This window comes from Alligator mississippiensis, chromosome 13, assembly GCF_030867095.1.
Source record: "Alligator mississippiensis isolate rAllMis1 chromosome 13, rAllMis1, whole genome shotgun sequence".
Taxonomy (NCBI): Eukaryota; Metazoa; Chordata; order Crocodylia; family Alligatoridae; genus Alligator; species Alligator mississippiensis.
In genome coordinates, this window is record NC_081836.1 from 18287090 (window position 1) to 18299867 (window position 12778).

At 53.3% G+C, this 12778-nt stretch overlaps 1 protein-coding gene across 2 annotated transcripts in view; it reads right to left on the reverse strand.

Moving 5' to 3' along the window:
• Positions 1–532: 532 nt before the first annotated feature.
• GPR153 (G protein-coupled receptor 153) overlaps positions 533–12778 on the reverse strand; it is a 36603-nt gene continuing 24357 nt past the window's right edge. For both annotated transcript variants that reach the window (XM_006262069.4, XM_059716836.1), the window contains exons 4-6: positions 5639–5828; positions 4667–4851; positions 533–1860 (exon numbers count right to left, since the gene is read on the reverse strand). In XM_006262069.4, the coding sequence (XP_006262131.1) occupies positions 1081–1860; positions 4667–4851; positions 5639–5828 (1155 nt within the window). In that variant the 3' untranslated portion in view covers positions 533–1080. The remainder of the gene's footprint in view (positions 1861–4666; positions 4852–5638; positions 5829–12778) is intronic.

Genomic DNA, 12778 nt, shown 5'->3' on the forward strand with positions numbered 1-12778 from the left:
AACAGCCCCCATTTTTCCACCATTGTAAAGGCTTTGTCCTCAAGGGGCCCACTAGATTTGCACTCCTCCCCCCCCCCCCCCCCCCCCCCCCCCCCCCCCCCCCCCGCCCCAGCAGTCCCTGGCTGGTTCTTGTTTCTAATCAGGTCAGTAGAGGAAGAAAAACAAAGGCCCTTAATGATTTGTAAATGTCAAAGTTGGACTCAGTGGCTACAGCTGTTCCCCTCTGCATGAATGACTACTGTCAGCAGCACCCTGTGCAGGTCGCCATCACGTTGTCCTGCATGCCATATGCTGAAGCCTGTGTATCTGACACCGTGACTCACTGCACACGTGACTGGCCCAGGCTGGCAGGTTCCCCCAAGCACAGACACCTGGTGGTTGTTGCTTTACACATCTTTATCCAGAAAGAGACCAAGGTCTTGGATAACCGATACCTGCATGCACCCATGTATGCACACTAACCCCTCACTGTAAGGTGCCCCATTGTAAGTCTACAGTACTCAGGGAATAAGGCTGCTTCCTTTGGCTGTCCACTTGCTCAGGGGGCATTGAACAATACCCTTATTTATTTTTGAAGCAAACGGAGTGTGGCTTTCTACAACAGCTTTATAAGGAGAAAACTGTGTAATACTGACAGCTAGAAATACACACGCACAACCATTACTACTGGTAAGTAGGGGGTGAGAACATGGTATTAGATTGAGCTCCCACCAGGCAGGTATGGAGAGCAGCCCCATGCTCCCCCTCATCCTCCCGCTCCCCCCTGAGGTTGCCTATCCACACACTGAAAGCTTCCTGGAGGAGTGGGCCATTCTCTGCCTGTTGCATGCAGGTCTCGGCATCCTGACAGCATGCTCCGAGCAGATCCATATTTGACGAGTCTCACCCCTGCCCACTCCCACCCCTCCCCATCCCTTTATTTTTGTGTGTGAGAACTATATAGGATTTCTTTGGTGCTTTGCCCACCTCCAGGTTCCAAACCAAGACTACATTTTGTAAAGACAAAAGAAAAGCCATAGAAAATTGGCGTGCCAAGGAGACGGCAGGGATATGCACATCACAGGCCCTGCGCTGCTGGACCTATGAAGCTGAGCCAATGGAGTCTGAATGAAATGTGATGTACCCAGAGGAAGCAGAAGGGGAGCTCAGAAAGCTTGTGGTGCTCCCTTTGTTCCCACCTCTCCCCAGGTTTTCCTGGTCACCCCAGGAGGTGCTTAGAGCCGTCCGAAACCCCCCTGATTCAGAGCAGCTGCTGATGGCCGGGCAGTTGTCCAGGGCCTGGGCCTCGCAGAGTTCAATTTGGATTTGCCCTATGCAAGGGCCTCGGTTCCCCTCAGGAAAGAGGCACACAGGGTCCTCCTGGGCGTGCAGGGCCCCAGGCACAACCAGGCTGCATCCCTGGCTTTGTGCTGAGAACCTGCGCAGCCCCTGGGGCTCCCGCTCAAAGTGGGTGAGGGGGAAGCCGGCCAGCCTGCTGGGTGGGTGCAGGAAGGTGTCAGGGAACAAGGACACGGAGGACGAACGCCCGGGGCTCTTCCTGGGGCTGGGTAGCGGGGTCTCGTCAATGAAGTTCACCACCTCCTCCCGGCTGAAGCACTTGTAGTCCCCCTTGTAGAGGTCCTCGCGAGACAGCTGCTTGAGGGAGAGGAGGCTTTCAGCTGACCTCCTGCGCTTGCAGTGAGGCAGCCGCTCCTCAGGGCAGGAGATGAGGCTGCCACGTCGCCGGTCTTGTCGGGGCGTAAGGAAATGGGCCAGACCTGCCACATCATCTCCTGCCCCCCAGCGCTGCAGGTAGGCTGAGATTTGGCTTGTTGTCCAGATGTCTGTCTCATCATGAGAGTAACGTCGCATGGGGGGCACCTGGAGGAGAGGGGAGAAAACATCTGCAGAAGGCGGCCTTCCCTGCCCTGCCCAGGGTGATGGATTCACGCCAGGATGACAAGGGATGGGTACCTAGTGGCACAGCACTGTGCACACCCATATGACAGGGTGCCCCTGCCACCCCCCAGAGCCAGCTGCAGCATGGCCCAGTGCCCACCACCTTCCTCCCAGATGCACAAGGCATTCTTGGGGCTCCCAGAAGAATCCCCTATGGCAGTGGTACCAGCATCAAGGTGCCATTGGAGTATGATGCCTGCTGCCATTGTTGCGCCAGCAGCAGCAATGCTGTTGCTGAGGTTATTAAGATCCTCCCCTTCCTCCAGCTCTCTGTTCAGTGAGGATTTGGAACTGACCACTGCCAAGTCACCACATCATGTTCAAGAGCTCCTGGAATTCTTTCCCTGCCATGTGGGGTGTAGCTGGCAAGGCCTGGGCCCAGGATGCCAGACACTTGGAACCTTGCCCACTGCACCACTGATATGCTGCTGAACCGTAGGAAAACATCCCCTCTCTCTGCACCTCTCCCTATCCCCTTTGCCCTCTGTTGGTTAGGCTACATGCTCCTGGGGCAGAAGCTGTCTGGAGAGTGTCCACCTTGGTCTCACCGCTCAGCATGTGATGGCAATGCGAAGCAAGACACAACAGCTAACGGCTGAAGGCTTATCAGTGGGTTCTGTCCACCCTCGAGTGATCACCCCCAGGCATCACCCAATGGGTCAATATAGTAATCAGGACGAATTACTGATCACGTCCATGGGCTTCAGGCTGTGTTCTGCCAGATGCTTGGATGTTTTGCCCAACCACCATGCGAAAGCATAACAGAGGCATATTATTTTATTTACCTGCCTGCAGAGTTAAAGCACGGGTAGAGGGAGGGTGGGGATCATACGGTAAAGCTAGCTTGGAAAATGTGTTATGTTTCAGCAAAGAAGAATTTTCCCAACTATTTTAGCTGATCTAATAAAAGATATTGGATTTACCCAAAGAACTTTGTCTCCTTATGTTTCAGCAGAAATCCTCAGAATGGAGTTTTGCAACATCAGCCACGGCAGTTTTCCTTCCTCAGCCTGTTTGGTTTGAGACTCAGGACTCACACGGAGCTCTCTGCAACACCACCAGCAACCACCCATGGGAACATGCAGATTTGAACAGCAAGGGGACTGGAAGGAGGCTGAGAGTACTGTCTGTCCTCAGGGGAGCGGGGCTTGTCCCTGGCAGGATCCTGATGTTACAGGAGCAGAAGCTTAGGGACTGCCATCATCAGAGAGAGACAGACTTAGGATTCCCACAGAGGGACCATGGGAGACAGGGAAAATGCAAATTTAATAGATGCCCACAAGAGTGATGGATGCAGGTGGTAGGACAACATGGAGGTGTCCAGTGCACCATCCTCCTGTCAAGGCATCCTCTTGTGTACAGATGAAAGCAACTGCAAGAAGTTCATTTGGTATTTACAAGGTAACAGTGTAGGGTGGGCCTGGCATAGCACCCTGAATGAGCACTTGCGTAAAGGAACCAGAGTGCAGTGGGGCAGCTGTGAAAATCAGCTGTCCCTGTAAATTATGACCGATTTTTCTGCCCATTAGAATGCCAGAGCCATCCTGGCAGGCTGTTAATTCACATGGAGGACTCCCAGGAAATGAATTACTGTGTGTTGCACTTCAGTTCCTCAGGGTTGCCATCCTCAGCATGCTTGGTGCTATAAACAAGTATACTAAAGAAATGCAGACAGAAGCGGGGGAGGGGAGCTTTGCATCTTACAATAGCACTGGCCAGGCAAAGAGCACAGCACAATAAGTCAACAGCAGCGAAGGTTACAGTAAGCTTTGCTCAGGTGCTGAGTGATGCAGCTGCTCTACCCAGGGCTTTAAATAGACCCAGATAGGAATTCATCTTTTACAGAGCAATTTTGTTCCCATCCCCCTCCTTTCTTTGCACAATCTCCCAGCAACCCAGTCTGCTGCCATCTTTCCCCCACTATCTTGGGAACAGCAGGATGTGCAAAGACTAGATTATTCCCAGCTGTCCTAGGACCCTGGGCATTGAAGCCAGCAGGTTCTCACTCTGATCCTTGTCTGTCTGGACCTGGATTGCCCTGCTGTGCAGCAGAAGGGAGCTGCTAGCATGTTTTGCAGTATGACAGGTGCTAGTGCGTTTTGCAGCACGACTCCATGGGTACTCTGGGGCTCAAGCACCCACCAAAAAAAATTAGCGGGTGCTCAGGACTCATGAGCCATGGCCGTTTTGGTTTTACACGTCAAATCTCTGTGGCTGCTTGCAGAAGTTAAAAAACAAAATGTGCTTTACCAGAAGAAGCAATGTGTTACTTCAACCTGGCCCCCCAGGGTCTGTAAAGATCAGGCGCTTCCGTGGGGCTTTTTGGCTCTTTTAGCTAAAGCTGATTCAATCAGCTATTAGATAAAAGCACCACGGAAATCCCACTAAAACACCCAATCTTTACAAACATCAGGCAAGCCAGGTTAAAGTAACATGCTGCCTCTACTGGGCACATGCAGGGCTCCTACCCCCCCCCCCCAAAAATAGCACCCATCAGCAAAAACCAAAGTTGGCACCTGCCTATGCTGCAAGTGTCTACTCCCTGCCTGTACCTGCTGGGCCAGCAGTCTCACTGCACCAGAACTGCTGAGCTGTGGTCCTGCCTGTAGAAGAGCCTTCTCGCTAGGTGAGATAGAAAGCTAATAAATGAACTCCCCTGGTGTTCTGACTTTAAGACAGCTCTGATGCATGCTGCTTGCTGGCCCCTGCCCAGCCCTGTGTGCCATACCTGGAGATACTGCATTTTGTCTTCTTGCACTGACCGGGGAGGATAGACCTGGGGGATCCCTCGCTCCAGGGCCGAAAAGTCATACTTCACAATGTGGTCCAAAGTCATGACATCCCCCCCGTAGCTGTAGTCGTAGGGCCTCTCGTACATCAGGTCTGTGTGAATGGCACCATCCAGGCTGTTGTCTGGAGGGCATCAAAGTCCCAGTTAGTTTGTGGAAGAGGAGGGCAATGTGATGCCAAGGTGGGCAGAGGCCTGCCCACAAGGGTACTAAGGGTGCTGCTCCACATAGGCTTTTTCCCTGAGGATACAGTGCTGCTGCTATAATCAAGCAACAGGGTAAAAATACACTCAGGGTAAAATCAGGAACAATCTCCATCCCTGCTCTACATGCCAGGCAGTCAACATCCCAGTTCTTCCCCATTCCCTGGGAGCAGCCTGGGGTACAGGTTCCAGGGAATGAGCCCCAGGACTTCAGGGACATGCTCACACTTCACAGCAGCCATGAAGGAAAGGGCATTTCAGAACATGCCTCCCCAAGGAGTAGGCCCAGAAGTTCAGTTAGAGGCACCCCCAGCACCCTGCCCCACTCCCAAGGGTCTGCCTTCACCGCACTCCAGCCAGTTGCAGACGAAGGTGGGACAATGCAATGTAGCGACAATCCACAGCAGGACAATGCCTGGAAAGGCTATTTGGGGGGAAACTGCTGGCATGCAACCCACCTGACCAGGTTTCCCTGTGGCTCCTGTTACGCACAACAGACTATGGAGCTCTTCCCCTCCACCCCCCCGCCCCCCACAACTGCATTTCCAAAAAGGTTTGTGAAATATTACACAGTGAGTCCTCAGTGCTTGGTTCCAGGGCACCCAGCAACCCTAGCAAGATCTCACTGGTGGCAGGTGCAGCACACTGCCCGAGGGGCACCTGTAGCTTGCTGCCATATGACAGCACTGGAGAGCGGCTCGGCCTTACCTTCATCAACGTCGTCATTGGACATGATGGCTATGCACTTCTCCCAAACGGACTTGACATCTGCTCGGTAGCGGTCACAGGCCCAGAGGAAGAGGGGGAGGAGAATGGCCTGGACGATGGAGCACCAGATGACACACAGCACCATCCAGGCATACGCCACGTCGGACTTGAGGCTGGCGAAGCTCACCACCTGGGCACCAAATCCCAGTGAGTCAGGGCCTTGGAGCCAGGAGCAGCCCCACCCAGCAGGCCCGCTGCTTGCCTCGGGGGCTCTGCAGCACACCGAGCCCATGGTCAGGGGCCCAGTGGTGTGTTTGGCTCAGCTCTGTTCAAAGGGAGATCCTGCGTGGCTGCAGGTCCCCCAAGCTGGCAGTGCACTGGAGAGGCTGGGACAGGAGCCCCAAGTTTAGGGATCCCCACTGCCAGGCAAGAGACTAGGTCACCTGCTCCTGGGCTTGCAGGGCTCTGAACATGACCCAAACAGCGTGCACTTGGGGGTATGGACCCCCAGCACTATAGCTGGCCAGCCCTTGCCCTATATCCTCACCTTCGGTGAGCAGGGATGGGCTGGGAACACTCAGGTTCCAGATGCATGTAAGCTGCTCTGACGGCACTGCTGCACTGATGTGGGCTTGTGGGGGGAGAGAGCAAGTAAGAGGGAGCAAGAGGTGTATTTAGAGCATCCAACTGCTGGACTGGAGAGGATTCAGCCTTGGAGGAGGAGATAAATTAATGATGGCACAGTTTATCAGAAAGGAGAAGTGTGGGGTGAGTCGGGAAGGGTCCCAAGGGTGTCAGCTGGGCACCAGGATGCCTCTCCAAAGGAGAAGCAGCCTCAGAACTAGATGTTGACAGAGGCATGGACCATTGGGGTCAGATCTGTGTAGCAGGATCTGCAAGACCCTTCTCCCTGCGCTGGTTTCCCCACTTCTCCAACAGGGCATCACAAGTGAGATCCCTTCAGAAAACAATTTCTGATTTCAGGACTGTGAGCAATTTCAGGCAGGACCTGGCTTAGTAGTATACACATGTGCCTAGTACCTGGTGTGATGGTACATCAGGACAGCAGGTGTCCCTTCCCCACCTGGTGCAAAGGGTGCAGGAGCATCATTAAACCTCACCCCAGCATCTCTACCTCCTCCTTATAAAACTCACTCAGGCCCATGTGCCCCGGCCTTGCTTTCTGAAGCTGTATAACTCCTGTGACACAGGGCTGCATCCCGCAGATGGCTGGAGGACGGTAATCTTGCTTCCATCAGCTGCAACCCTTGCAAACAAGCAATCACTACTTTTTCCTCTGTCTTGTTCTGTGGCCTTTAAAGTTCAGCTGTTTTCAGTTCCTCATTATTTAGGAGAGGTCCCTTCCCCTGCTTTCTCCAGAACTCCCCAATCCGTCTCAGGCTCCCTGACCTTCCCCAGTTCCCCTGGCAGAAGCCACAGCTCTATCCTTTAGCCTAGCTGGAAGAAGCAGGTTCAATGATGACTGGATTAAGCCTGTGCATCCAGGTGCCCAGAATCCACTGTGTAAAATGAGAATCCAAAGGATGGATTCTACAAGCCCATTTTTATTAGTGCTCACCGCAACAGCTCAAGGGGGAATCAATGAGACCTGTAGACATGCAGCGTCACTGCAATTCCAAACCCTAGGTCCTCAGGGAAGGCAAGGCCCAGCTGGGCTTGCAGTTTGCAAAACCCTGTGCTGCTTGCTGCACTTGTACAGAAGAGCTTCTGAAAAGCATGTAGAGCGCCAGAGTGCTGGGATCAAGCACTGTCCCCTTCCCTGACATAAGCATCCCTACCTGCCCACCCATGTTTAGGTCCAGGACAGTCACTGCTGGGACAGGCAGCAGGTGCTCCCAAATGTTGTGAAGGCCGGCCTGAGGTCAAGCCCCAAACAAAGATTAGACAGCTCCCATGTCTTCCTCTGAACATCTCAAAGCACTTCTCCTCCCTGGGCCCCTCCACCTACTCCACATGCAACTGAGAGGCTGCACAACCACCTGACATTTGTGCCAGTTACCACCTCTGCCTCTTTCCTCTGGAACTAAACTAGCGGCCACCCCTAAGTGCTATCCCCACCACACGCACAGAAAAGCAGGTAAATGCATAGTCCCCCTGGGGACCATGGCAGGGACCCAGTTTAATAATCTAAGACTCTGCAGGCCCAGAATCCCCAGAACAACCCCACGAACTGTTCAGATGCCCTAAGGAACACTGGGCAGTTCCACTGGGGAAAGAAAAGGATATTCCCCAAGACACTAACAATTCCCTAAGACAGTGATAACTCTGAAAACTGGGAAGAATGAAGGCAGGCAACCCCAGGCTCCCCGTATAAGAATGGGGGAGCTGTGCCACTATCCCCTGAGCTGGAAAAAAGCTGGAGGCCTGTGGTCAGAGAGGGGTGTACTCTCTAGGGCCAGGAGAAGAGGAATCCCACTTCTGCATCAGTCCTCCAGGCTGGTGAGTTGAAGCTTCTGCCTGTCCCTTTACATGACCTCCTTCAGCATCCTTGGAGACTACTGGCTGTGGAGAGACTGGATTAGCATGCCTCTGTTGTAGGTCTGGGCACACCACAACTTGGGTCTTCATCCCACAGGTCATTGGGTACTTGACTCAGGGAAGGGCATCTCTACTCAAAGATGCTTGGGTAAATGGTCAGGTCAAGCACATGTTAAGCACATTAGACACACGCTTCCCTGATTCAGGGCCTGGCAGAAACAGCACCTCCAGACTCTACTCCCAGGGGCTTTTTCCACCTTTGATCCCAGGCTGTGGGTGGCAATGTCTGCTGCTGGGGTAGTACAGTCCTAGCATGTTAAAGGGAAGGGCCTGGTTCATTAAACAGAAACAATGTCCCCATAAGGGAGCTTTGCCCAGGGGGCTGGCCTGTTAGGTTGCCAGTCCCAAACAAGAGGAGCACAAACCACTCCATTATTAGTGTTTCCGAATCTGGGAAAGAAACACACACTTGGAATATGCAAACTGATTCCTATTAAGCAAGCCCAAATGCAGCACTTCCCTGCTTAATCAATGTTTCATTAACATAATGGTGTAAGTCAAATTCAAATTAACTTAATTTGATCTTTATAAATTGACTGCTTAATGTTACTTGGCATGGAGCATCAGCATCACCACTGCTTGCAGATTGCTGCTTCCAGTAATACACTGAGTAAGAAGAGGCCAGAAATCAGTTTGCACTGGGGGGAGGAGGTGTGGGTCACTTGCCAGGGGCAGCGTTTGCATTTTCATGCTCTTTAAAATAAAAGAAAATAATTTACTGTTTGTGAAAAGCACCAACTCAGCTGTGTCAGGTGCTGCCATCTACTTATACCAGGTGTGTTTATACATGGGGCAGGCATGTTACAGGAAACAGCCACACAAACCTAACACAAGTCTCTGACAAACCTCTGCCAGGATCTGGGGGAAAAAAGCCTGTGAGGCAGAGCCCTCTATTTGTACAGCACTTGATGCCATGGGGCCTCAGCCTTGTAGACCAAGTGCCCCCACATCATATTGTGGCAAGAGCCACTGCTACCTGGGCAGCAACCTGCAACCACAAGCAGTCCAGGCAGCCTGAGCTGGTGCCTTGGAGAGAAAGGTTTGTTCCCCTCAAGTGGACCTGCTTCATTCTGCTGCTTCTGTCCTGCTTGCTGACAGCTTAGCTCCTCCTCACCCACTGGCTAGGCCCTGAGGTCTTGGAAGAGAACTCAGGCCCTTGTGTGGGATTAGGACACCCAATCTCATCAGTGGCACTTCAGTGCTGTCCCCATTTGGACACTCACCAGACCTTGTCCCTGCAGAGCAGAAGCACCTCACAACCAAAAAACTGACTGAACTCACAGCTTTCAGCATGCCAAAGGCCCTCAGTGCTAGAGACATACTTTGCCTTTGAATCAGGACTCATACAGCAAGTAGCAGTTGTGAGAGCTGCCTGTACACTGATCCATCCCATGAGTTTATCCTCCATGGATGTTGCACTTTGGCTATGGAAGATGTTCCTTAATGCTTTAAATTGATCACTCAGGCCTCCTTCCTTCAAAACACCTGCCACCAGTATTCAGTGCAAGTTCCTTAATGAACTCACCTCTGACAGTGCTAACTCCTGAAAGGAAAACTTGAACCAAAGGGAGAAGCCCACGGATGAGGAGTTACATTTACAGCAGCCAATCACCTGGGTATCACTCCCTTTGGCTGGCATGGGTAACTGGCTAAAATGAGCCCAATGCACCCACAGACAGAGACAACAGATCCCCTGCAGATGCCAGGGAAGCCCCCTGTCCTGGACCCCACACTGTAACACAGGCCAGACACATCCCGGGTAACCAGGCTGGCCTTAAGTAACCCAGGCTGGCCACACCCAGGCTCAGAACAGGATTGACACTAAACAGACTATCACACTAGGGGTCCAACATACCCATGAAAGAAGGGACCAGTCACCTGCCTGCAGGTAAGAGTTCCTGAAAGGGGATGTTAGGAGAGAAGATGCTGCTAGGCCAGGGTCAGGGAGGCCAAAAAATCAACCTGAGGAGGGCAGGGCCAGCTGCCGGCAAGCCTTTAGTAGGCATCAGGGCTCTGGACCTCAGCATTTCCTGGGATTCTGGGGGGATTCTCTGTAGCCAGAAACAGTGTTAATGTACCCAATTCCCCATGACTTCCAGCACGCACTGCTAGCAGCTCCTCACTGTCCTCTCAACCAACACTGTGGACACATTGGCACTGTGCATCTTGGATGCCCAATCACCTTGTTATGGTGGGGCAGAGACAGCGCAGAAGCAGGGAGAGAAGCAGGACCTCAGCCCTTCCCCTGATGGGGTCCCAGGTGGCTTCCACAAGCACCAGCCATGGGGATCAAGCACAACAGCCAAGCTTGGCAAGGCCCCAGATGGGGTAACAGAACCCAGAGCAGCCTCACTTCTATGGGGCACAGATCCAACTCCCTGCCCTCTCCAGGCAGCAACATTTCTAGGTAAGGGGACAGCAGAGGGCACTGGGCTGGCCCACTCTGCCTGAGCTCAGGGGAGACTTTGGGAAAGCTGGGGGTCTCATGATGCAGCAGAAGGGCCAGCTGGGAGCAGCTAACTGCATTTAGCATTAAGCAGTTCACTTTGCTGCAGAAAAAACAATCTGCCATGGGGTGGGGGGAGCTGAATCCCAGGCCATGAGAAGCAACTCCCACCTGGCAGAAGGAACATGTGGCGCTGCCTCAGCAGGGCCATGGCACAGCAGGTCCTGGGCCAAGGACATGCATGTGCAGAGCCAGCCCCCACTTCCAGGAGATTCAGGTTCTCACGGGCAAATGCAGTTGCAACACCACCAGGCACTCTGACACCAGAGCAAGAGCTCTGGCAACCCTTCCCCATGGTCTGTCCCAAGCCACAGGAAGCTAGACCCAGCAGTCCTGTGTGTGATGCATCTCCTTGAGGCTTGGGACCACAAATGAGGGAGACCAGCTCCAGTCAGCTCTGCAGCTGCCAGTGCAAAACATCGCCTTGGACACATACTTCTGTGATCCTCACTTTTAAAGAGCGTAGAGCATGGGTTACTGGCGAGGAACCCTGGTGCAGAGCATGGTAAGCCATGCTCCCCAAGTACCGACAGCCCCTGGCCAATCCACTCCAGGCAGCGTTAGGCCCCATCCCTTCCAGTGGGGGTCACATTATTTGCTATCCCCCTGCACTCCTGCCTCCCCGCACACTCCTGCAATATCCATCTCTGCTTGCCTTCCACTTGCTCCCTGACTCTCTGAGCCCACAGTCTTCCCAGCACCAGTTCCTGGCCTGTCCCTGGCCAGCTGCAGCTTCTGCCTGGGGTCTGGTCAATAGGGTGCCTCCTCTGGAGTGAGGATCCTGCCAGCAAGGAGCCCTGGATGTTGCTGACCCTCATGCTCCTCCTGTTCCTGGCACTATATTTAGACGGTGCCACTGTGCAAGGGCATGGGAATGGGACCCGTAGAGCCCTGGAACTCTGAGCTGGGCAGACAGTGGGCAGCTCTGGCAGGAAGTGGATGTTCTTGGGCCACCACCCACTCCAGAGTGCAGAGCAGGCTGCCTGAGACACTTGGAAGCTTGCAGGCAGTTGCAGGCCCAGGGCTGGGTGTGCAAAGTGGGGGCACCAGGCCACAAGCAGCTGGGGAGGAGGGAGGAAAGGGAAAGGACAGGTTAAGTAAAGTGACTAAGAGCACAATGTCAGGCAGTGGCAGAGCCAGGAGGAGCAGTTGGAAGAAAATGGAACTTAGGTGTCCCTGGCATGAAGGCCACTTCTCAGCTTGCTTCCTCGGACACAAAAACATAGGGATTTCCATCGTGGAAGGCTGAGACCACATGGAGAACAAGCCAGTCGCCCTCCACCAGGCCTTGCCTGCTCCTGCTGCCTATGGTTGTTTACAGTGTGATGAGAGCTTTGCAACAGAAACAGAGATGTCACATCCCACACACACACTCCTCTCCACGGCTATATTTAGCCCCCAATTTATTTATTTATTAACGCTCAAGGCCAGCCATCCAGGCAGGAAGTCAGAATTTGTAGGAGCACAGGGGGATTTCACACGCACACAAGCATACCAGCTTTCTGAGCTGCGCTGCTCTGCCCTCACTAAGGGAACAGTGTTGTCTGGGAGCCTTCCCAGTGCTAGTGCTGGGAGGTGTAGTTAGCAGGATGCCTCTAGGCACAAACTGCTCCCACCCAGCCCATAAAGGGCCACATCCCCAGGAGAAATGCAGTCATCCTACCCCACAGGGGCTGTTAGTTACTGAACTGCAACACTCAACAGCAGGAATTACCTAATGGCAACATGCACAGGAACCAGATATTCTGGGAAGGAAACATTATCCAGGCATCCTGCACCTTAGCCATGTTCCCTCTGCAGTTAGCTACATGACTCACCTCCTCTTCTGGCCTGGGCAGTGCCAGAGCCCTGCCTCACCCCTGCCATCTGCTCTTTGCAAGGGTCCTGCCCACACCATAGCCCAGACCCCTGCAGGAAGAGGCATCAGAGGTACAGACACCCCCTCCATTACCACTCCTTTCTCTCTTCTAGGCTCCTCAGCAGTCATTCACAACATGCCCAGACTTCTCTTTATCCCTCAGCTTTCATTAAGAGTGCAGGCTCATTTGATAAGGACACTTCAAAGGCATAATTAT